Source organism: Clinocottus analis, unplaced genomic scaffold (assembly GCF_023055335.1).
Source record: "Clinocottus analis isolate CAN_PGR_092001 unplaced genomic scaffold, fCliAna1.0.p SCAF_12, whole genome shotgun sequence".
Lineage (NCBI taxonomy): Eukaryota > Metazoa > Chordata > Actinopteri > Perciformes > Cottidae > Clinocottus > Clinocottus analis.
In genome coordinates this window covers 18214390-18238151 of record NW_027175843.1, presented here as the reverse complement: position 1 = coordinate 18238151, position 23762 = coordinate 18214390, and the positions used below count along the sequence as shown (strand labels likewise).

Sequence of the window (23762 nt, the reverse complement as noted above, 5' to 3'; positions counted from 1 at the left end):
GCGGCTTTTTTTCTCCCCCCTTTGCAAATGGTGATTAGCTTAGCAGCCATTGCTAGTTAGCTAGCATAACGTCCCCCCACCCACCCCCCGCCATCTTGGACCAAGTCTACCAGCCATTATTTATGTGTAAACCCCAAACGACCACGGTTTGTGTGCGTTTCCCCATGGTTAGTGTCAGTTGTTGGGCTGTGCAGAGTTAGCTGTGCGTGTCAGCGAGGAGGGAGGAAACCCGCCGGGCAGCTGGCCGCTACACGCTCCCAGTGAGAGCTGACGCACGACCCCAAACTCTCTCGCTAGCAGCCCTTAAAGAGGACGGGACGGACGGTTCAATGGAATAACCAACTATTTGTGTCACTTTAATGCCCCCCCTCTCGTTGAGGGAAGTAGGCATTTATTTACCCCATGTCCGAGTCCCATTGTCACACTTTTGTGAAAGCGACACATAACAGTTGGGTGACATGGTGTTAACGTTATACAGCCAACAAGCATAGTAACAGCAGTATGAACAACGTGCTTTCGTCCCCTTCACACACATACACAGACAGACACACACACACACACACACACACACACACACACACACACACATATATATATATATATGGCTCGCCAAGCCCATTGTGTTTAAAGCGATATAACAAACACGTTTCCAACAGTCAGTACAAAGCGAACGTTGGAAACGTAGCATTGTACCCAATCGCTCTTCAACCGATGACACCACCGATGTTTTTCCTTTCTTATATCGTATGTGCTTGTTTAAAATTAATACACATCACATACATGTACCGGGGCCGTTTCATTATGCGTTAATCAGCTTGTGTGTAATTATAACGTCCATGAGTGAAAGCCTTTTTTCCCCTTCTTTTTATTAAACAGTCAGCCGTTGGTTCAGCTTCAAAGTTGTGGAAATTGAGGCTCGTGTGTGTCGCGTGCTAGCAAGGGAGCCGTTGGGAGGTATGTGCCACTTATTTCAGGTGGGATGCGCACTAATCAGAGGAGCTGTGTTCCTATTCTGTGGCATACCTTTAACAGCAAGGCCTTCGTTCTGGCGCCATCTTCTTGAAGCCTATGAAATCCAAACAGTGAACTGCAAGTAGAGGACAGACAACACACAGGCGGTTCCGTGTTACTTGGGGGGGGAGGTAGAGAGGGGGGAAGTCATTTGTTTATTTCAAACTGCACGTAGAACAATATGTTTTGTCTAAAAAAAGAAGTGGGTGAGGCTGTTTACATAGCAGATCGTCTAACCTGTCAGTTCCGACCAAGCTCTCTTTTTCTGGCGCTGTTAGCTTCGGAAAGTCCTCTTCGATATCAGTCGCTGTTCCCGACGCCATTTTCTCCTCGTCATTACCAGCAACGCTGAGACTCCGGGCGGCAGCAGATGCGGCGGCGGTGAGCGACACTCCGCACGATTTCATGGGAAAGAAATGGGAAGATCGACGGGACCGAGTAACTCCGGCAAAACGCAGTAACAACGAAAGTGTTGCACAGCTGACGTTATCCAGGACTAAAACGGGGCGTAGCGTAATTCTTGCCAAATCCTCAAGGAAATGATCCCTTCAAGTTACCTTCCGCACTCCTCATTGTACTTCAAAACACAGCGTATATTCCAGTGCCAATTTATGCATGAAGTTGCTGTAATGTTGGGTTTTAGGAGTGAGGGTTACTTGGTAATGTCGCAAACTTCCCCAACCATCGGCTCAAAGTTGTTGTAATTGTGTCACATAGGCAAACGCACGCCGCCACTGTTGGCACGCCCTCCGTTCACCTCGACCAATCGGTGGCCGGCGTGTGCAACCACGTGACGGTCTCCAGTTGATGTGTCGCGAACACGCGGGCGAACACGCGCACGCACACATCAATGTGCGCTTCCCAAGACCCGCCTCAAGGCCTGCGATTGGTTCCGCACGTTATATTATGATTACGTAACTGTATTGTATCGCATACCTATTGGTCAGAATAGCTGTCACGTATGATGTATGGATGGAGATAGATAGATAGATAGATAGATAGATAGATAGATAGATAGATAGATAGATAGATAGATAGATAGATAGATAGATAGATAGATAGATAGATAGATAGATTAAATTGTGTATACATAATTGCAAATACAAAATATTATTAATGTGATTGTGTTGATTCATTTGACTTTAAAATATGTATTGTCATGATAAAATTGTTTGTCGTTAAAAAAAAGACTGCATTTATTGCAAAGAACACGTGTCAAACAATGTTCACTTTTATGGTCACTGACACAAAGTAAGAACTTTGTTATAATGCACAATAAATCAAATCTTGAAAACTGCTTCTTTCTTGCTTGGATGTTCTGAAACCTTTGAGCAATCCTACTTAAATGGACTTAATACATTTTGTAATTATAATTTATTATCTAATATGCCACTATGCCAGACTAAGAGCATCTTTGCTATCGCCTCACTGACAGTTTATCTCTAATAAACAAAGGTAGAGAATTGAAGATTAAAATTGGATTTGCTCATGACATCACTATTGTTTTCTGGTTGATGATTGGTAAAGACCCAAAGGGAGGATGGCGTCATATAACTGTTTTGGCCAATCACAGATTAACATTAAAAATTGATCATATTAAAGGCTGGTAACCTGCTTCTGAAACATGTTTCTCATATTTGTTTAAATTCTCATTACATTCCCACATCAATGACTCAAATGTTGAAATAAAAAGAAAACAAAATAGTGTTTATTTGGCCGTTGCAGGACTGTCCAAAGCCCGTCCAATCATTACTTCTGACCCTAGCATAATGTCTCAACAGCTGAGAGTAATAACACTCGCCATGTCTATTGTTCACATTCTTAATCAAAATTTGGGGGGAGTGGCTTTGGAGGGAGACCTGAATAGATATATGGCTTGTCTTGGATTTAGCAGCTTTTTGGCTAGCATCGCTAGCTACTGTCATTAGGAAAGAGTTGGCAACGCTGGACTGGGTTTTTTGGGTCAAAGAATAAATCAATATAATACAGTGTACACTTGCTAAACTACCAACCCTATAGCTTTATATTTATATAAGAGGTCCCACCCAAAGGCTGGGTAGCAAGAGGAAAACCTCAAAATATAGAAAAGAGTCTGACTCAAGAGTTCTTTGGACTCTTTTTTTAAATTTTAATTCTGACTAAAATGCTTCAACAGGGACACCTGCAGGACAGGCAAGAAAGTGGTGGTGGGAGGCAGAAAGGGGGAGGGGCTCCTGCTGTCCTCTGCCAGGACCGGATCCCATCAGTTTGCTGACAGACGGTCCATCACACAATGAGGTCCCCCTCCCAAAAAACACAAAAAAAACTTGTGGGTAAGTAGTCCAACTAGTGTAGTGATAATAATAATAATTGTATTTATACAACACTTGAAAAGTTATTTTCAAATTATAAGATGTACAGAATAATAACAATAAGAAAATAACAAAACCCATGCAGAATAAATATACTACATTGTAATATATATATATATGTTTTAAGTACATAGACAACAAAGTATTTGACGATTTAACAGCATTCATTCGAAGATGCAGACTTATTTGGTTTTATGAACAAGTTGAATGTATTATTAGTTAAATATCACTCTTTAGCCATAATTAATCTACATTTCTATATAAATATTCTATATTCTATATATATATATATATATGGCTGCTTTGTCACACGGAAATGGTCCTGCAGTCCGCTACAGTGGACGTGTTATAAAGATACAAATTAAAATGATTTTCAATTGTAAGATGTCTTATTTTTATCCATACTTAATTTTTAAGTCTGGATTTTATTAGTCATAATTATGACCAAAAAAATGTATGACAAAAAAGTCATAAATATGACAACAACAAAAAAGTCTTTACAAATGTAAGGATCTTTTTTATAGCAGTGTGAATATTGGAAATTGTGACATTATGAATATCATTATGGCATTAAAGCTGAATTTGAATTCAATATTCAATATTCTCCAAAACTGTACAGTAAAATTTCATGGCCATACACATGTCCATGGCAAAGGTGAGTATGAACACGGCTGCATTGTAAGTTTACTTTACAAGTTTAGAGATCTGTTTTTATAGGCGTTTCAATATTGGAAATTGTGACATTATGAATATCATTATGTCTTTGAAGCTGACTATGAAGTCACTTTTCTCTAAAACTGTACAGTAAAATCTTGAGACCATACACATGTGCATGGCAGAGGTCATCATGAACAAGGCTGTATTGTAAGTTTATTTCACAAATGTAAGGATCTGTCTTTATAGCCCTTTGAATATTGGAAATTTTGAAGTTATGAATATCATTATTACATGTAAGTTGACTTTTAAGTCACTTTTCTCCAAAACTGTACTGTAAAACCTTATGGCCATGTACATGTGCATGGCACAGGTCATCATGAACAAGGCTGCATTGTAAGTTTATTTTAAAAATGTAAGGATCTGTTTTTATACTGAGTTGGAATTTCACATTACAAGCTGACTTTAAAGTCACTTTTCATACTTTTTATAATTTCGACTTTTTTTGGTCATAATTATTACTTTTTTTGTCGACCTTTTTTTTATCGTACTTTTTTGTTTTGTTTCGAAAACGGGCATACTAAAGAGATAGGAAATCACACAAAACAATATGAATTCGGAAGACACTCTTTTCCCTCAGTTCCCAGGAATATACAGGATGTAAATCTTTCTGTGTGTGTCTTTATTTTAACAAATTTCCCCTTTGGGATTAATAAAGTATATATCTATCTATCTTTATAGCCTCTCGCCTCTAGTTGATAAACACAGATCTCAGATCAGTCACAGGCGCAGTTCCTCTCTCAGAGGCCCCGCCCCCTCCCCGGATGGCATCCGAGGACACACACCAGCGCACTCCAAAATGGCGAACCACGACAAGGGTAAGCGGGCCTGTAAACTAATTACATCTTTACCCGGACTAGAACACCGTCCAGTTCTGAGCAGGAAAACACTAGATGCGACTGTTTGTGTTTTCAAAACTTTGTATTTGACATATTTAGGCATCTTTGTTTAACGGTCCCCTCTCGCGGACACACGTATTTATCGCTATTGCTCACGTTAACTTTCCAACGGTCGCTTAGCTTCAGCGTTACCAGCGTGAAGCTGACCTGTTGTCAGGCCTCAGAACTTTACTAAGTTACGACAATGATTCTCTTTTGTAACATATTGAATCCCTTGTAACACAGACAGGAATTGTTCACGTTATGGCAGCACTGCGTTCACAATGTTTTATTTAGCAAGTCACTGTTGCATATCCTCTCTTGGTTGCTGATGTTGTTTCTTTTTTTTCCGTTGTTAGATCTGGAAGAGGATATTTACGACACGGTCGTGGACCTGACGGAATACGCCAAACGTCAGCGATGGTGGAACAGCCTCTTCGGGAAAAACTCCGGCCCCTTAGCGGAGAAATACTCCGTGGCCACACAGTTAGCCATAGGGGGAGTGAGTGGATGGTAAATATGCATTGTGTCGCCTTCAGGTGCTTCTCCTTAACCCTTCTATGGACCTACTGCTAAGTAAGATGTGTCACACTCACCCGTGGTCCCTGCAGCCTTGGGTGTATCTTTCTCTCATCTGGTCCCTTCCTCCTAGTCGTCCTCCTCATCTTCCACCTCGTCTTCGTCCTCCTCCTCGTCTTCCTCTTCGTCCTCATCTTCGACCTCGTCCTTGTCTTCGTCCTCGTCCTCATCCTCGTCTTCATCCTCCTCCTCGTCCTCATATTCGTCCTCGTCCTTCTCCTCGTCTTCGTCCTCGTCTTATCCTCCTCCTCGTCTTCGTCCTCATCCTCGTCTTCGTCCTCGTCCTCATCTTCTTCCTCGTCCTCGTCTTCCTCCTCGTCCTCGTCTTCGTCCTCGTCCTTCTTCTCGTCCACGTCGTCGTCTTTCTCCTCGTCCTCGTCTTCGTCCTCGTCATCGTCCTTCTCCTTGTCCTCGTCTTCCCCCTCGTCTTCCTCCTCGTTCTCGTCTTTGTCCTCATCCTCGTCTTCCTCCTCGTCCTCGTCCTTGTCTTCCTCCTCGTCCTTGTATTCGTCCTCGTCTTCGTCCTCGTCTTCCTCTTCGTCCTCGTCTTCATCCTCGTCCTCGTCTTCGTCCTCGTCTCCATCCTCCACCTCGTCCTCGTCTTCGTCCTCGTCTCCATCCTCCACCTCGTCTTCGTCCTCCTCTTCGTCCTCGTCTTCGACCTCGTCCTTGTCTTCGTCCTCATCCTCGTCTTCATCCTCCTCGTATTTGTCCTCATCCTTCTCCTCGTCCTCGTCTTCATCCTTCTCCTCGTCTTCGTCCTCCTCGTCGTCCTCCTCGTCCTCCACCTCATCCTCGTCTTCCTCCTCGTCCTCGTCTTCCACCTCGTCCTTGTCTTCGTCCTCGTCCTCATCCTCGTCTTCATCCTCGTCCTCGTATTCGTCCTTCTCCTCTATCGCCCGTGTATTTCCTTCTGAATGCCTGTTAGAATATACACTATCTCTCATTATGCTGCTACTAAAACAAAGAAAGATAAATCAGCCTTTTTGCCATCAGTTGTGAAACAAAGCCCATCATTTCTACCCCTTTTTATAGATTTTGGTGTACAATATTTAACAATGTGTTCTGTATAATTTAAACTATTGGGTCGTTTTCACTGTCATGCAAACCTGGCAGTGGTCACTTTGAGATAAGGTAAAACATCATCCATCCAGAGGGTAATTGCTGTGCTGCGGTTGCAATGCAAAGTGGGAAGAGTGCAAATATACAAAGTGCACGCACACAAGTTAAAGTTAACAATGAGGAGTAAATCCAAAATAAATACAGGATAGATCATAAAAATATAAACTGGTTAAAGGTAGAGCTCAGTCTTTTTGGGGTTGCATATAAATATGTCTGCACATTATTATTAAGACTTTGTAGATAATACAAAATGCTCAAGATTCTTCATTATATTCAATTAACCATCATGTGCCTGTCTCAATTCATTTTAGGTGTGCAGGATATCTCTTCCAGAAGGTCGGAAAAGTTGCTGCTACATCCGTAGGAGGAGGTCTTCTGCTGTTGCAGGTATTCTTGCAACACTATTGATACATTGATAAATAATTACTGTGAATCTGCCGCTCATCTATGTTTTATTTTTCTGCGAATCTTTCTTTTTAGATAGCCAATAATAGTGGCTACATCCAGGTGGACTGGAAGAGGGTGGAGAAAGATGTCAACAAAGCGAAGAAGCAGTTAAAGAAGGGCACCGATAAAGCAGGGCCAGAGATAAACACGTTTGTTGATAAGGTAAGACTTCTGTGCGATGTTTATAGTTTTGGTTGTCACACGAAGGGAGATCAGAATTTCCATTATCTGGCTGGGAAATATAGAATACAGTGGGACTTTGTCATCAAAATGCTTAACCTTAATTACATGTCGTAGCCTTTTTTGTCTTTTTCAGCATGTCTCCTATCGATATCTACATTAATTAATAATTACAATAAAACAAATAAAAAGTATCTTTAAGAAAACAAATAACCAATTCACTCACTGGATATTTAGATTAAAACACAGTTTGTACTCTTTTAAATGATTAGTTACAGAACCAATTCAAGTAAAATAAACATGCCGCTTTTTGTATTCTTCCAATACTTGACATTATTGTTTAAAAATAATAGTAATAATATTGCACAATATTCTCCTGACTCCCAATTTCCCTGCTGTTAAAAAATTCTTAATAACTTCTTAGGTCAATTCCCCTATATTTTCTCCACCAGGTTTGTAACTGTACTTATTATATACTGAAACCCGTTTTCTGTCCTCTTCAGTCCACAGTGTTCGTGAAGAAAAACATTGTTGTCACAAGTGGCTTCATTGGAGGATTCCTGCTTGGCCTGGTGTCCTAGGGTCCGTGTTGCTTTTGGTGAAACTATAGTGCAACATTAAAAATCATTGCTGGAGGGTGTTAAAGGGTTTTCAACAGCAAGCGACCTATTTAAGATTAGCTTGTAGCTCTGTGTTTCTACACAAGCTGCACATCCTTTTGTCTACTCTAATACTGTACATGTGATGAGCACTGTCCATGTGGGACTTCTGGGATAGATTTCTGGAAAAGTAACGAACACCACGAGTTGTAATGAAGTGCTGATCACTGAGAAGTAAAGTAGGAAGAAAAAAAGTGTTGCACACTCTGGCTTCATATGCATATCTATTTTATTCAGATGATGTTTTTGGTAGTTCCATCCTTGGATGGCCCAAAATGGCCCTCTTCAAATACTCCAGGCCAACTAATGCTATACATGTCAAAAAAACAAATTGTAAAGGGTCAGAATGTATTTATTTTTACCAAACTGTCATTGTGAAACAATGAAAGAGTATGTATCATTATCGCCACCTTGTTGCGCACAATTAAGCCAAATATGATGCAGCTGAGTGCAAGCAGATTTCAACCTTCGCCTTCCCACAGCAGGGGGCGTCCACTGGATTCATCAGTACCAGTGTTATATATTTTTTCAATTCCAGACATTGTGCTTAATCATCTTGCTGATGAATAAAAGATTGTTCTGCCTTTTTTGAGACGTGCCACATGTTTGATGGGCTATGTCTGTCTCCCCTCCATCTCCTTTTATCTCTTTTTTGGTGTATGTATTGTGTGTCGCAATACATTTATGCTTTAAGTATAGAAAGCAATGGTGTGTCTATTATGTGTGTGTTTGATGAACAAATAAAATGAACACACACCCGGTTGAAATTCTTTCTCTCTTTCTTTCCAATGATACGAGTCATTACATGTTCTATTATCTGAGCTTGGTTTTACTTGAGCTTTCTGTGCCCATAATTTAGAAGTTTGTGAAAGTATGAATGCCACTTTAGTTTACAGCAGTGGTGGAATTCGTATTCAGATTGTTTACTTAAGTAAATATAGAAATATTAAAGTGAACAAACTGCATTCAAGGTACTCAAGTAAAAACAATAGTATCATTACTCTTAATGCAGAATGGCCCATTTCAGTGTTGTGTACATTTATTTAATGTTGCAGCTAGTAAAGGTGAGGGTGCTCTTAATTACTTAATATACTCCTGTGTATAGCTTCACATATAATAACATTATATTTTTGAATTTGTACTATCTATCTGCAAAAATAAGATAAGATAATCCTTTATTAGTCCCACAGTGGGGAAATTGCAGGATTACAGCAGCAGACAGGTTAAGTGCCCACAAGAGACACATAGTACAAAAAAATATACATATAAATAATCCACAATAGCAGTATTATATATGCAGACAGAATTAAAAAAAAGTATTTATATTGCACCAGTTAAAGCAAATTACCATTTGCCTCTAAAATGTCGGCGGGTATAAAATATAACATGGGTCTCAATGTTGTGCTGTGGACGTCGCTAAGCAACGGAACCAGGGTAACCAACAACAGCCCGTTGAAAAGCCACCGCAGCACGAAGGAGATCGATAACTAATCAAACATGGAGTTACCTTTTTTACCAGGAAATTCTCCCAATAAACAAGTAAGAGTTGCATTCAGTGGACCTCAAACTTCATACACAGGGCTTGACTTTAGCTTCAGTTTGGGTAACTTTACTGTATTTTGTGAGCTAATGTTAGTTGTAACGAGCTAATTGTGCGCTCAGTAATTTAACCAACTGACAACTTAAAGGGGAGGTGGTTAATGCAACAAATACTTTGAGATGTAGCTAGCTAAGTTGAAGTCACAAACAAACCCGGTATGCTATATAAAGATACTTTTATTCACCTTGTGTGACATTACATATTGTAACGCTACTTAAGTACAATTACGTTACTTTACTTGAGTATTTTCCATTTATGCTACTTTGTATTTCTTTTTTTGGCAGTAAGTTAGCTAGCTATAGCTACTTATATGTAATAAGAGACTTGGCTGTAGAGGAGTTTAGCTTTTTTTTAAATTTTTTTTTAAAAGTTTTGAGCTTGATAATAATGCACCACTACTGAATGTAATGTCAGAAGTGTTATTTACAGGTAAGTTAAATATATCATTCCAGGCTACTATTGTGCAATTGGTACTTAATTGCAGGCCACAGGAAATCCTGTTAAAATTTGCTCTACATGTGTGCACTTGACCTGTTCATAGATTAGTTCATTATAACTACATCAAGTAATTAGTATGACGTAATGATTGTGTAACATAGCATGCAAATATTTCAGTACATTAAGTATTTCAAGGTTGACAGCTGAGTTAAGACACTTTCTCTTTTCATGTAACACAGCTGGGGAAGGAGAGATTCCATAAATCCCAACATTTTGAATATTACAATGAATTACCAATGCTGTCGAAATCTGAGAGGCCGGGCATCGGAGGAGAGCCGCTGGTGGGCCAGACCTTCAAACCAAAGTACTCTGTCTACCCCAAAGGACTGGGCAGGGAATTACCATCATGGATAGCCTTTGACAAACAGGTGACTTCATCAGGTTTACCCAGTTATACACACACATATTATTGTCCCTAACAGTTAAATGCAGTACTGCTTATATGGAGGTCTAATTTAATCTTCATCAGTGGCTTTACAAGTGAATATATTGCATACAGCACACCTCATGTTCTCTCTTGTTTAATATGTCTCTTAGTATAATACACCACTTCTGTTGGATTTTAGAATTGATAAGTTTAGTTTATAGCTTCACTTGAATTTGCCGTTCTGTTACATCGTTAAAGAAATCTTGAAAACTTAACGATCAGTCATGTCGCAAAGAGACATAATTTGCTGAATTTCATTCACAAAATGCCCTTTTGCTCCTCCAGACTCTGTGCTTTGAAGCTTTCTTCCAGGAAGCTGTGCCTGAGGCACAAGACGAGACGTACAGGATCAGGAGGTGTAAGATCTACTTCTACCTGGAAGATGATACAGTCCAGGTGGTGGAGCCAAAGTACAAGAACAGTGGCATCCCTCAAGGTGTGTGTGATATCACAGGAATGGTCATGTCAACTTAAATGAAAATGTGTTCATGTTATGCCTTCAAGACTCCCAATTGGCCAAATGATCCATGACACAAGGGGAACAGACAATGCACCTCACTGACATGTGTCGAGTAATACAATACCCGTCCCTTTCCACGGCTGTGTTGTTGTTCCCTGCGGCAGGAACACTCCTTCATCGCCAGCGTGTCCCACTGCCTGCCCCAAATGATGACCAGTTCTACCACATATATCATTTCAACATCAACCAACAGATGGTGCTGTACTCGCGCAAGTACACTGTGACCAACTGTGACTCTTTTACACGAAACTTTCTCACAAAGCTTGGGGTGCGCCTCAATAACCCTGGCAGTGTACCCGATGACCCCTACAGCAAACACCGGGAAGAGGTAGGACTCGGGTTCTTTAATTTCTTTAGACGATGAGGAGATTCATAAAAACTAACAATGATAAAATCCAGTAATGTATGGAGGGGTGTTACTTATATGTTTCCACTTTATAGTATTTGGATTAAGTCATAATTTACTCAACACTGCTGCCCACTTGATGGTGATGGTGCCCAATTACAAATCACTGATATACTCACCCTTGAAGAATTGAATGGCCAAAACTAAAATATCTCTCTTGCATGTGTGATAATATGTATTGTTTTTTTATACCACATGGTCCCTCGTCCAGATTGAGAAAAGTATGAAGCCACTTCGGCCGTATGAAAGGTGCGACACGCTGAGGCAGTTCCTGGACCACGATCAGGATGTCCTGTGCTTCAACTGCCTCTGGGACGACACGGATAGCATGTTCGGGGACCCGCGGGAGCTCCAGCTGCACTACTATCTGGCTGATGATACCATCGAGATCCTGGAGGTCGTTTCCCCAAACTGTGGGAGGGACACTGCGGCCAAGTTCCTACGCCGCGGCAAACTACCCAAGGTGAGGCACCTAGATGAGATAATGTTCATCAAGTGGGAGAGTAGATGAGGGCCACATTCACTGTCAAAGGAATGAAGAAAAAAACACAGATCCCACAGGATAATAGAAATTGCTGAATTTCTATAATATAAACAGAAATATGCTTGACAGGAAATGTCAGAGAAATTGATAAATTCTCAGGGGTGGTAATGAACATTTAGGGAGTACATGAATGTAGCAGATTGTCTTGTACATTTATTGTGTTAAATGTCCTTTTCTATTTGCATGTATAACATATAGCTAGTTTATTTCAAAACTACAGGCTTGTAGTGACTTCTCTCTCTGGTTGGGTGGCTTCTTTGCGTCTTTCTCCCACCATCCCTCCATCCTTCTATTCACCCAGACCTCATTCAGTCTGACAGGACTGCTACAGCATCCAGTCTCCCTCAAGCATTTTGGCTTTCTCCTCCAGTTACTGACTGAAGCCTAATTCATCTTGAAAGACAGCCAGGCCTCAATCATGTGTGTGTGTGTGTGTGTGTGTGTGTGTGTGTGTGTGTGTGTGTGTGTGTGTGTGTGTGTGTGTGTGTGTGTGTGTGTGTGTGTGTGTATGTATGTGTGTGCGTGTGTGTGTGTGTGTGTGTGTGTGTGTGTGTGTGTGTGTGTGTGCGTGTGTGTCTGTGTGTCTGTGTGTCTGTGTGTGTGCGTTTTCAGTCCAGTAATTTTGTTTATTCTGATGCCTTTTATTAAATGTCAGCCCTAAAGGTTGACCAGAATCCACCATCCAATGGGATTCCACTACATATTTAAAGGCAGATCACTTTCCTTTGTCTCTAAATTCAATTAGACTCGCCCCCTCCCTCCCCCTATTTTTCTATCTATTTTTTAGTCTCTCTATCTGTCTCCTGCAGAATGTCGCTCCGCTCTGTGAAGATCTTGTACTGTACAGTGTGTTGTGTGTTTTTACGGAGTGACCATTTCTGCCTCGTCCTGCTGTGTGGTTGTTTGTTGTTTGTCATTTCTCCGTAGTATTCAGCCAAAATGAAGCTGCCTGGACAAATCACGGACCGCACAGTGCTCAATGTGTTTGACTCCACCGGTCAGAAAAAACGCTACATGCTGGACAGCCTCAAAGTATGTCCTGCCTCAGCCACGCTCACGTCACAACCATACTGATATGACAATAAGAGTAATTGGAATTGAAAATGTAATATACACAAAACGGCCCTGCATTGAGGGAGACTAACCAAGAGGTTGCAGTGCTGACATCTTAACTCAAGAGCATATAATGACTTTAACAATTTGGGCAAAGAACTTTTTCTGTTTGAGCAAATTGCTGCCCCCAAGCATAAAACATGAATCCATAAATTAATGTTTTTCTGTGTTTGGTTTTGAGTTAGATGAGCTCGTACATTAACAGCATTCTGACTGACACTAAACGGTGGCCAGTGTGACTCCACCTGGTTCATGAACTATCTGAACGATGCTAAGTGTAAAATCTTCAGCTCCATTCAAAAAGTAATGGCCCATTTGTGGTCGTTCCGCCATCTGTTTATGCTCTCTCTCTCTCTCTCTCTCTCTCTCTCTCTCTCTCTCTTCCTCTCTCTCTCTCTCTCTCTCTCTCTCTCTCTCTCTCGCTCACTCTCTGTCTTGCAGACAGGAGCTGTCCATGATGAGTTTTATAAGGACTGCGATCTGACTCTGGGTTTGGAGGTGAATGTATGGGGCAGGAGAGTGATCCTCACTAACTGTGACAACTTCACCAAAGACTACTACCGCGCCAAATACGGCATAGGTAACCAAGTATTGTGGTTGTTTTATTCACTAGTCCTTCAAAAGTGTGAACTGTTTCAGAGGAAATAGCTTTAAAACACTACTTTAAAGAGCATATTGTGTATGTTTTAGAGATTCAATTATTTTTCAAATAGGATGGATTGATTTAAAGCAAAGTGTTTTGTCTGTGCAACAACAACCTGATCTTATGTACTTCATTTAATATTATGTACCTTCACTGTGGCTGTTCCTTTTCAAATGACACTATTTCAAATAGATTTAATCTTCCGTAATTTGTTGCTCAAGTCTGCAATACATTCATCTGAACACTCAGGGGCAGTAAGTGCAAGCACTCGCAAGAGCTATTACCTTCCTACAGTATTGATTCCTAATGGCAGACTCTGATTCAGTCAGCTGAAATATTCAGATTTTTCCTTTAAAAATGACCTAGAAGCCTATATAATGCTGTGTATCTTTCGATCGCCCCTTGGTTCGAAGGATACATAAGAGCCAATTCCAGTGTTCAGCGCCACTGTTTGCCTGCCTGTCACCGGATACTCTGGCCCTCCAGCACTGGTATTTCTCCATGCCTCCGCAGCTAAAGGCACTGGGGACCACAAGAGTTTCCCAGCAGGAGAAACCCAAGCTGGACCTGGATGTGTCTGCCACCCTGGGCAGGTTTCGGGGCTTGCTGCATTAGTCACGGTAGTAAACCAGGCAGAGCCCCCAGTGACAGGTCACTGTGATGGAGGGTCCTGTCTGACTCTGAGCAGTCAGAGGTCAGCTCAGGGTTACAGTCGGACCCAGGCTGCTGTGCTCCTGCACGGATGGATTACCCGCTGCCCTCTGATCATTTAAGCGCTCCTCCTGGGTTCTTTTCTTCTTTTAAGTGTTTTGTCTTTTATTTCTCCTTCCTCCGCTCAGAGGACTTCACCCCAGTGGTGTACAAAGCTCCCCCAGTCTCTAAGCCCCAGAGGCAAATGCCCCCCTACACCGGCTTTGGCTCAGAGGAGGACTCGCTGAGCTCCTGCCAGGGCCTGCTGCCCAAGCCCCCACAGAAAGATTTCCTCAAGTTTATGGAGAACGACAGGTCCGGACAATCAAATTACACACTGGAATGTTTGTTTCTCCGTGTGTGTTAGTGGCAGGCCTCAACTCTGCTGTGTATATGCCCCCCAGATGCGATGTCATCAGTGTGCTGAATTTCCGTGCTAAGATGGTCACCACCGATCCAGTGGACAGTGACAGGCTGTTCATCATCTCCTTCTATCTCTGCGATGACACCATCTGTGTGTTTGAACCACAACAGAAGAACTCAGGTACCAAAATAGGAAGTTTGACCTAAAAAAGCTGCGCCACAACTGCTCAGAGGACTTCAGATACAAATCTCTGACTCTCATGGTAAACGTTAGGTTTGTCAGGCTCAGTTTCCATTTCCAAACTCTTTTGAAAACAGATGAAATATACGACGTTTAGTTCATGGACCTATTTCTTTCAGGGAGGGAGATTTTCCCATCATTGTAAATCAGTACCTGACAGTATTCAGTATGTCATGGGTTCAAGGACTGTTCAGCATGTCTCCAAAATGAGTTATCCAACCGCGGACATGATGTAACTTGATGCAACAGTTTGAGTCGTGATTCAATTTAGATTTGAATTTGATTTTTAAAAGTACAAAAACCAACATGAAAAAAAGGCCAATGCAGTCAAACTGAAGTCAGTGAAGATGAGACATTGAGTAACGTTTTAACGTCTTCCTTCCCTCTCTCGCACATCGTGCACCAGGTGTGCTCGGTGGAAAGTTCCTGCAGCGTGACCGTGTAAAAAAACCCGGCCAGGAGCTGTTTAAAAGCGAGCTGTCTGAGTACTTAAAAGCTCAGGATCTGTACGTTGGCGCTATCCTTTACCTCAGCGGTAACCACTTCCAGGTTCTGGACGCGGATGAATGCACCTTCATCTACATGGAGCAGCATGCCGAGAAGGTAAGCAGGGAACTGCAGCAGGGATATTGCTTTCCTGTGGCTTGCTGAGGTTTATGTGGGGTTTTGTATCAAAGGTTTCAGTATTACAAACAGTGGTGGTCTTCGGAGCGGGGTTGCCAGAGCAAATATGATTACATAGCCCTCGATTCTTACGTAATGCTATACCCTGTTGCATGTTTGTGTGTAACTGTCTAAAGTTCCCCAAATCCAACGTGGGAAACATCCTCAGCAAACTACAATCTATTCCGGAGGAGAAACAGAGTGAGATCAGAAGGTTTCTTGCTCTCAGTGACCCCAACAACACCGGCTTCATTTCCTATGAGTTGTTCAGGTACAGTAATACAGCCAGTGTGTGCAGTACACCCCGCGTTGCAATAATAGGAGTCTTCTTAGATGGAGCAATAACTCAACTTTAAGTCCACCTGGAAGATCTGATCATGCAGTGTAATTCTTGTGAAGATTAGAATGGTAACCACCGTGTGCATCACCAGAAAGAACAAATCAAACAGGTGTCGGGACGCTTATACAGTGTTATACTTGCTGAGTTACAAATAATATGTGATGATTACGATAAAGGATGTTAATATTACGAGAGGAAGTGACAAAAGGAAGCAAAGAGAAATTCCAGACATTCTTGGTTCAAAGTTAGCGCTGTGAGTTATGTGCGATCAGTTTTTGTGTGTTAATGTATTTACGCACCACAAGGGGCCTGCTAACCGGCCTGGGCTGCGGCCTGTCGGAGCACGAGGTGCGGGTGCTGGGCCGAAGCTTCTCGGAGCGCGAGGAGCCCGCGGCGGACGTGGGCCTGATGCTGGCTGTGGCCCAGGACTTCCTCAAGAAGAACCACTTTCAAGAGTTCCTTGAGATGGACAGAGCCTTCACATACTGCGACCAATACAAGTAGGCGGTCACACACACACACACACACACACACACACACGTACGCACACACAGATCTTAGCTCAAGACAAAATACTGTAGCAGAAACACACACACACACACACACACTCGCAGGCAGCGTCACAACAAGACATCAATCGTGCAGTCAGTGGCCCCATATCTCAGAGCAACGATTAGTTCCAGTAGTGTGAGAGTGGAGCATTGGAACCAGATGGACCCCGAAGACCTGTATGGCACGTAGCCCTGCAGACCAGAGGACACACACACACACTTGGTGTCTTTGTGCCTTTCTTTTCTATTTGTGCACAGAATCACATGTTTAATGCCCGTACGCTGCACGGACGGATAGAAAGTAACCATCTATGGAGCTGAAATGGATGGTGAACAATGCCACGAGGTTAAGCTGACGTGCATGTTCATGTGGTTGCGTTGACACTCTCAGTTAGCGGCAAATTGTTCACCGACATTGCTGTCGAGAAGATGGCATGACAAGAATGGGCCTGTGGGCCGCCCGGCATCACTGTGGGGGGAAAAACCCTCTGGTCTTAGAGGACAAGCAACTTCTGTTTCACACACACACGCACACACACATTGCTTTCATACAAATTCATTTTTAGTATTTTTCTCTATCGATATTGTGTTTGTATAACAAATTATAGCTTTTTTAAAAGCACAACAAGCACTGCTGATGCATTTGCTTTGGTCTTCTGTGAGCTTCAAGCCTCAGCGATTGTATTCTCCTGCCGCTTTATTCAAGTAACCCACTACAAGGAGGCAAGCGGAGAGATGCGGGTCCAAACATTGACTGTTTGGACCCAAAGATGACGTTTGCGAGTGCATAAGGGAAGCCACGTCATCCTTTATATTCAGTCTATGATCCAAACCCAGAGTTTTGCTTTCGCTTCCTTTTTGTATGCGTTTGATACCGATGTCTCTGCTTTTCTTTGTGTCTCCAGGACCGGCCGTCTCTCCACCAAAGAGACGAGGACCATCTGTAAGGCCTTCCAGCTTCCCCTGCCCGATACGCTGCTCGGGGGTCTGATCAGCAAGTAAGAGCCCACCTATCACTGCACAGTTCACGGTAGAACTCTTCAGGATTCCACTGCTTTTTCAGAAACAAGAAGTCATTCATTGTAAAGTGAAGTCCAGTTCTTTTGCCCAGAAATGTTTCTTGGATTGGTTGAAAAATCTCTGAGTCGGCATTCCATCGGAATACCACTAAAACATGATGTGTATTGGAAGTGGAGCAAAAATGGTTTAATTTAAATCAAGTGGAAGCTCTAAGTCGTAACCACCTGTTTCAAATCTGCTGCAGGTTTGCAGAAGGGGACGAGGTGGACTACCCCGCCTTACTAGCTGGCATGAACTGGCTGGAGCACCTTGCTCCCTCGGTGATGCCCGAAGACTGGCTGAGGGTAAGAGAGCGAAGCGGCAGCAGAACATGCGACACAAGAGTAGTGGAGACTTGGGGAAGGGAGAATGATTTTTGGGGGGATGAAAGTGAACCAGAAAAGCACAGTCGGCGCTTTCTCAGCGTGTGCACGGATTCTTAAACAGTTGTAATTGAAAAAAAAAATCAATCTACATTTTACCCCTACCTGCAATGACTCAGTGGACAAGTGAGCCAAACGCAGAATCAAGTGAGTGGGAAGGAATGTTCCGACGGAGAGGAGGACAATTTATTGTGCACAGAAAATGACTTGAAGGAGACACACACACACACAGAGGTGGTCTTTAAAGGAAGGAAGTAGCTCCTTTGTTCTTCTCTCTTGCATTTGTATCTTTCCTATGTAATGCTGATTTAGCATGCTTTGCCACAGCCAAATCTAAGCAGAAACAGGTGAGCAGGAGAGATATACACTGTGGCACGGCAACAAAGGGAGGCATGAAAGTGGACTGAGTCTGTGTGTGTGTATGCTGATGTGGTGCTTGCTTAATTCTCCATTTTCCTCTGTCACGGTTTCCAGCTGCTCTTTGCCTTCCCGAGTCTCTCAGTCTCTGCTCGATGACTTTAGCCTCCTTAAAAAGTTGTACCCCCCCGAGGACCCACCAGTAATGTCATGTTAATGGGCCCAGATTGACTCGCTACTCCCTGCTCCTTTCTGGCCTTTTGCTGCAATGCTGCTGTTTATAGTTTGGCCAACTTTCTTATTACCTCAATTATTTCCTTTCCCCACCCCCCACATTCAATACAGCCAACCATCTTGGGAGCAATTAAAAGAAAAAAACGCATGCTCAAAAGAAACAGCGAAATTGCATTTCTTGTGTAATAAAAAAAAAAAATCCTGCGTGTGAGGTTTAAACACACACACACACACACACACACATTGTATAGAGAACATAAAACGGAGTAAGACGATATCTATCACATAGAAGCAATAACAAAGGAGAGCAACAAATTGTGAAAACAAAAGTGGAGTATGAGAGAATAAATGATTGGCAACACTGAATAACAAAACATTTGCATGCAGCCCGAGTTGTGCAGTGACTCGTGTTCTCCTGTCGTCTCCAGTTTGACGTGAACTTCACGTTCGGCGCCGGCGGGGCCGCAGTGAAAAACGTCAACTTCTCTTCCCTTCTGAAGGCTGTCTTCAGCTTTCCCTTCGACAGCGCTGACCCAACAACCTCCACCACCACCGAGGCACAAGCTGGGAGGTGAAACGATTCCTCCTCTCGAACACACACACACACACTCTGCTTGTTCTGGTAATTAAAGAAGAACGGTCTGTCGGCTAACCAGCGTCTGTGTTTTTACTGCGTGCTGCGATGGAGGTGTGGAAGAGACGACAGAGTTCTCCTTTAAGCGGTAGCTAACACAAAAAACTGGAACATTTCTGAGTTCTGGGAACACTTTTGTGCTTGTGTGTTTAAACAAGTTGGCGTGAATCTCTCTGAGACATGATGGAAGACAGGTGGCGTTAAAGCAGAACCATTATTCCGCCCTGGAATTAAGGATTAGTGCTATACTGTGACTTTACGTTGGCTCCGACGACATAACAGAAGCCAATAGTTGTAGAAAACCACATACAGACGAAGTGTTTCCAGGCCACAACGACCTCATCATCTGGGCTAAATCTCACAGAAAAATGGATGAGCTATTTTTACGTCCTTTTGGTTTCCTACTATGACTCTTCTGCACCTGTTTGATGTGTGTTGAGGCTTATTGCAGTATCAGTGGTTGATTGTTCTCTTACATTAATTGGATAAAAGCTAATTTCTAAGGAATTACAACCCCCCACCCCCCGACCACCACCACCACCACCACCCCACCCCGCCTCCGGCATGTGTTCGGCTGTCTGTGCCTGGCAGTGTTCGACTATAAAAAGGCGCAGGTTGGTCAGGTTGAGGCGCCACTGTAATCAGAGCCTGCAGTGTAAGGGGATGAGTCAAACATTAGGTAATCAACCGGCACAGAAATCCCGCACGCGTCCACCCCCCGCCCCCTCCCATCCCTCTTCACACGGAGCCCAGAAACGGGGCATTACATCACCGCGGGCATTATCAGGTCTTCTCTGTCTGCTCTCGCGCATACTCAAATATTAGCCTCCCCTTGTCACCCGCTGCCAAAAACACAAAGGGTGACGTCGATGCGTGGCGGCGGTGGCAGGGAGCTTCTGCAGTGCGTATACTTGGCCTTTTTGCTGCCTCGTGGAGAAGGGAGGGCAGTGAGGGAGCGACCTCGGCACCTCCTCAACCTCCGTCAGTACATCTCTTTGCGCCCACACACGTCTCACTTTTTTCTGCCCTGTCATGCTCTGTGGCACAGCAACAGCAAACTGGATGAGTTCACAACGTCATCATTGATCTTTGAACATGAACATTGCTTGTGTTAATTGTACGTATTTGTTCAGCAAAGTCTTGGGAAATAAAAGTATATCTGCAAAAAAAATCAAGAATCAGAATCTGCAACAAAAATTACAATAAAACAAAACCTCCGCCTGTTAGGAAGAGGTTTCAGTCAAAAAACTGTCTTTTAGTTCAAAAATGGAAAAATTACATATTTTATGGCAAAAGATTGTTTGAATGGGGCATGCTGGGACTTGAAATGGGAGCGAGAGGATTTTTTCGCACGGTTTCCAAAAGGTTAAGGTATCGTGTACACAGAACATCCTTTAGGTTCAGATATTGATTTTCATTCATGGTGTCAAAAGGTCACGAGATCCCATGAAAAGACGATACTGAGACAGGTCATTGGCATCTTCTGTTCGCGTAATTTACAGAAATTGACGAAACTCAACCACCACGTCGACTAACTTGGGAATCGAACTTTGCACCTGACGCGGGGATAAAACTGTCATGAATCACCCTCCCTGATGACATCTCCTCTCAACACGCCACGTTTTTTCTTTCTTCCGTCTCTCTTTGCCGTCTCCGCTCGGCAGAAGCAGAACACGGAGGCTCGTTGCAAAGAATCCGCTTCTCTTGTTTTGTCCTCGTTCCACTTTACTGCTGTCCTGCGCTGGACCACTGCACGTTAAAAACCCATACACGGGAAGTTCATAAATGTCTCTGGAGGGGGCGAGAGGGTCCGGGTGTGTGTTTTGTGTGCACTTGCGAGTGCGTGTGGGTGTGTTTTGTGTGCACTTGCAAGTGCGTGCGTGCGTGTGTTTTGTGTGCAGGCATGTGAGGGCCTAATGCAAGTCTGATGGAGTCATGGCTAATCTATGAAGTCTAAACAGATATCTGAGAACAAGAGGGGAAACGTCTCTGTTTACTGGCTGCGTGCCTTTCTTGTCTCATGACAACAAATCCTAAAGCTGGAAGCACACAGAGACACACACACACACACACACTGAGCACCTGCGGTCAGAGGGTTTTCTCAGAACTGTTTCCCCAGAGCAGCAATTTTTGGCCTTACAGTTCACTCTGAATTAGCTTCTGTCAGTTGATATCACGGTGTAAGTCTCATGTTTTAATTTGGCTGCTTCAGTTGATTGTTACACAATTTGAAAACCTCATTTGGGATTGTTTTCTGGGTCTGTAAATGCAATGCATTGCCTCTTTGAAAACAGAAAGGATTGATGAATAGTATACCAGATTAAAACATGATACATGTGCGCCACATCCATTCAAAACGGTATTTTACTGGGGTTTTACCTGTCTGTGCAGAGCCAATATTTTCAAACCATATGCTCACAAAGATGATGCTAAACTACTGATTTAGAGAAGTTGTGATGTCGAACATCTTAGTTTTTGCATTTTAGCATGCTAACATTTGATAATTGCCGCCAACACAAAGCACAGCTGAAGCTGATGTCATTCATTTTGGTCACAAACCAAATAGTCATTTTGACCGTGATGCTGTCGATCCACAAAGTCTGTGGGATTCGTCCTCTGGGAAACCACCAATGGTCTCGACGAGATTTCATGGGAGTCAATCCGATAGTCCGATAGATATTTCACTCCGGACCAAAGCAGGAAGGTCTCCTTCAGCACTCGTAGCCACACCCACGATAAATGCAGCGCCGTAATTCATACACATCCCATGAAATGATCTCTCGTGAGGGATGGACGGTGGATGGCTCCAACAAACACAGATTCATAGGCAGGAGACCGCAGTTTGTTCCCCGCGTGACACGAGAAGTAAAGTTGATGCTTTTGTCATGTGTAACTTGCGCAGGAACAGAACTTCAGTGGATATTTTAACCCAAACAGAGATTTATTTTTTCTAAAACCCAAGTAAGTAGTTTTGTTGCCTGTAGAGGCGGAAATTTATTTTGAAAGGTTGACAAGAATTGACTACCGTTGCTGGCTTTCGTGGGAAAACACAATTTTCTTGGCGACATTGGCGCCTTCCTACCTACCTGTTGGCGTCGCACATGGAGAAGTCAGTCAGTGGGAGCCCGCCAGTGTCCCGGGAGGGCTGTTGAGAAGATGGAGCGGCCCGCTAAGTGTTCTGCGTCTGCAACCGGAGGCCCTCTGTAACGACACTTCTATAGACATGAAGAGACTTTAGCAGACTGTTTTTTGGCCGCTCTCCCTCATTCCAGTGATTCCTCAGTGCCTATGGGCCATTGGCACTGAGCGGATGGGTGGAGGGAGACAGGGGCTAAGGCTTAGACCCCACTTTACAGGGTCAGCCACTGCCCCAGGTGCACATGGGGAACCACTTAGCCGCTCTCTCATTATTCCATATCTCCCTTTATCTCCGTCTCTGAATTTTTTTTTCACTCTCTCTCTTTCATCCCTTTCTCTCTCCCCTGTCCGTGGCTGCTGATCTCATTCCACATGCAATATCATGAGTGTGTGTGTGTGTGTGTGTGTGTAAATGAGTGTTAAGATCATCAGCTACACTGTGGTCTGCACTGTGTCCTCAGCGCCGTCTCGACAAACTCCGTCTCTCTTTGATTTTGATGCCGGGGTTGTTTTTTTTTATCCTGCACGAGACATTATCCTGTGATTCTGAGCCCTTGTACTGGCGAACTGTGTTTCCCTCCCCCCTCGACTCCAGAACCGGACCTGGTACACTCATCAAACATCCGTTGTCTTTGGCAGCTGCTGTGACAATACTTTACCTGGTCAAGAAAAGAGAAAGTTATTCTACACCGGTTGTAAATTACAACTATGGGACTTTTTTTTGGGAGTGGGGGGAGGTTTTTGGTTCCCGGCGGAGACCATTTTTGGAAACCGGTTCACATAAATCTCCCAAAATTATAGCCCCCCCTTTTTTTTTAATAATGTTGCTTAAAATAAATCTAGTGATCAATCATCCAAATGAAGACGGAATATGTCCGGTGCTCCATCGGTCAGTCCGCTGCTTTGTACCCCTCACAGCTCATACGAACCCGGCTCAAATTTGAGGCTTTTCCTCCACTGAAGGAAAGAACAGAGCGATATTTAACTTTTAACTCTCCCGAGCTACCACCATTGGGTCAGCCCAATTTCTCCAACAAACAGGAAAATCTCAAGCTGATCGTGGCTGCCGTTGAACTGCAGTGCAACTCAACGCGGTGCTTTGACCCCGCCCTCGATAATCCCGCTCCTGATGAGTTGATGACTCTTCTCACGTCAGGTCCAGTCACATCTCCGTTGCCGGCGCACATTATCTTTCGACCGCCCTCCAGCCAAGGTGTGACTCGACCAAGACGGGGGACAACTGCCACATGGCGCCCTTTACAGGCCGATGAAACGAGGGTGCAACCCGACCTTTGGCCTGACCCCTCGTGTGAATGGACACTCTGGCTCTGAAATGCTAACCAGACTTGTATCCAGGTTGAAATTTGGGATAGAGGAAGTAAAGGAAGTATCATAATCTGACTAAACCTTTCAGCAG

The 23762-nt window shown here is 43.4% G+C and overlaps 3 protein-coding genes across 3 annotated transcripts in view; 2 read left to right on the top strand and 1 right to left on the bottom strand.

Moving 5' to 3' along the window:
• The window catches only part of kdm6a (lysine (K)-specific demethylase 6A), a 34025-nt gene extending 32230 nt beyond the window's left edge, over positions 1–1795 (bottom strand). The window contains exons 1-2 of the mRNA XM_068572644.1: positions 1249–1795; positions 1024–1087 (exon numbers count right to left, since the gene is read on the bottom strand). Of these exons, the coding sequence (XP_068428745.1) occupies positions 1024–1087; positions 1249–1418 (234 nt within the window). The 5' untranslated portion in view covers positions 1419–1795. The remainder of the gene's footprint in view (positions 1–1023; positions 1088–1248) is intronic.
• A 1386-nt stretch (positions 1796–3181) lies between these two features.
• fundc1 (FUN14 domain containing 1) lies at positions 3182–8708 on the top strand. The gene is made up of 6 exons (XM_068572646.1): positions 3182–3323; positions 4758–4894; positions 5314–5467; positions 6967–7042; positions 7136–7264; positions 7786–8708. Exons 2-6 carry the CDS (start codon positions 4876–4878, stop codon positions 7861–7863), a joined length of 456 nt encoding a protein of 151 aa, XP_068428747.1. The 5' UTR covers positions 3182–3323; positions 4758–4875; the 3' UTR covers positions 7864–8708.
• A 657-nt stretch (positions 8709–9365) lies between these two features.
• Positions 9366–19225, top strand: efhc2 (EF-hand domain (C-terminal) containing 2). Its single transcript, XM_068573273.1, has 15 exons — positions 9366–9480; positions 10219–10407; positions 10752–10902; positions 11091–11314; positions 11604–11855; positions 12864–12968; positions 13491–13629; positions 14532–14697; positions 14787–14926; positions 15393–15589; positions 15787–15920; positions 16295–16489; positions 17446–17538; positions 17805–17904; positions 19002–19225. The coding sequence occupies exons 1-15, from the start codon at positions 9439–9441 to the stop codon at positions 19146–19148; spliced, it is 2274 nt and encodes a 757-aa protein (XP_068429374.1). The 5' UTR covers positions 9366–9438; the 3' UTR covers positions 19149–19225.
• Positions 19226–23762: the final 4537 nt, after the last annotated feature.

Coding starts and splice junctions, on each gene's coding strand:
- efhc2 (XM_068573273.1), top strand. CDS start 9,439: ATGGAGTTACCTTTTTTACCAGGAAATTCTCCCAATAAACAA. Junction 11,315..11,603: donor ACAGCAAACACCGGGAAGAG/GTAGGACTCGGG, acceptor TCCCTCGTCCAG/ATTGAGAAAAGTATGAAGCC. Junction 12,969..13,490: donor ACATGCTGGACAGCCTCAAA/GTATGTCCTGCC, acceptor TCTGTCTTGCAG/ACAGGAGCTGTCCATGATGA.
- fundc1 (XM_068572646.1), top strand. Junction 5,468..6,966: donor ATAGGGGGAGTGAGTGGATG/GTAAATATGCAT, acceptor AATTCATTTTAG/GTGTGCAGGATATCTCTTCC. Junction 7,043..7,135: donor GAGGTCTTCTGCTGTTGCAG/GTATTCTTGCAA, acceptor CTTTCTTTTTAG/ATAGCCAATAATAGTGGCTA.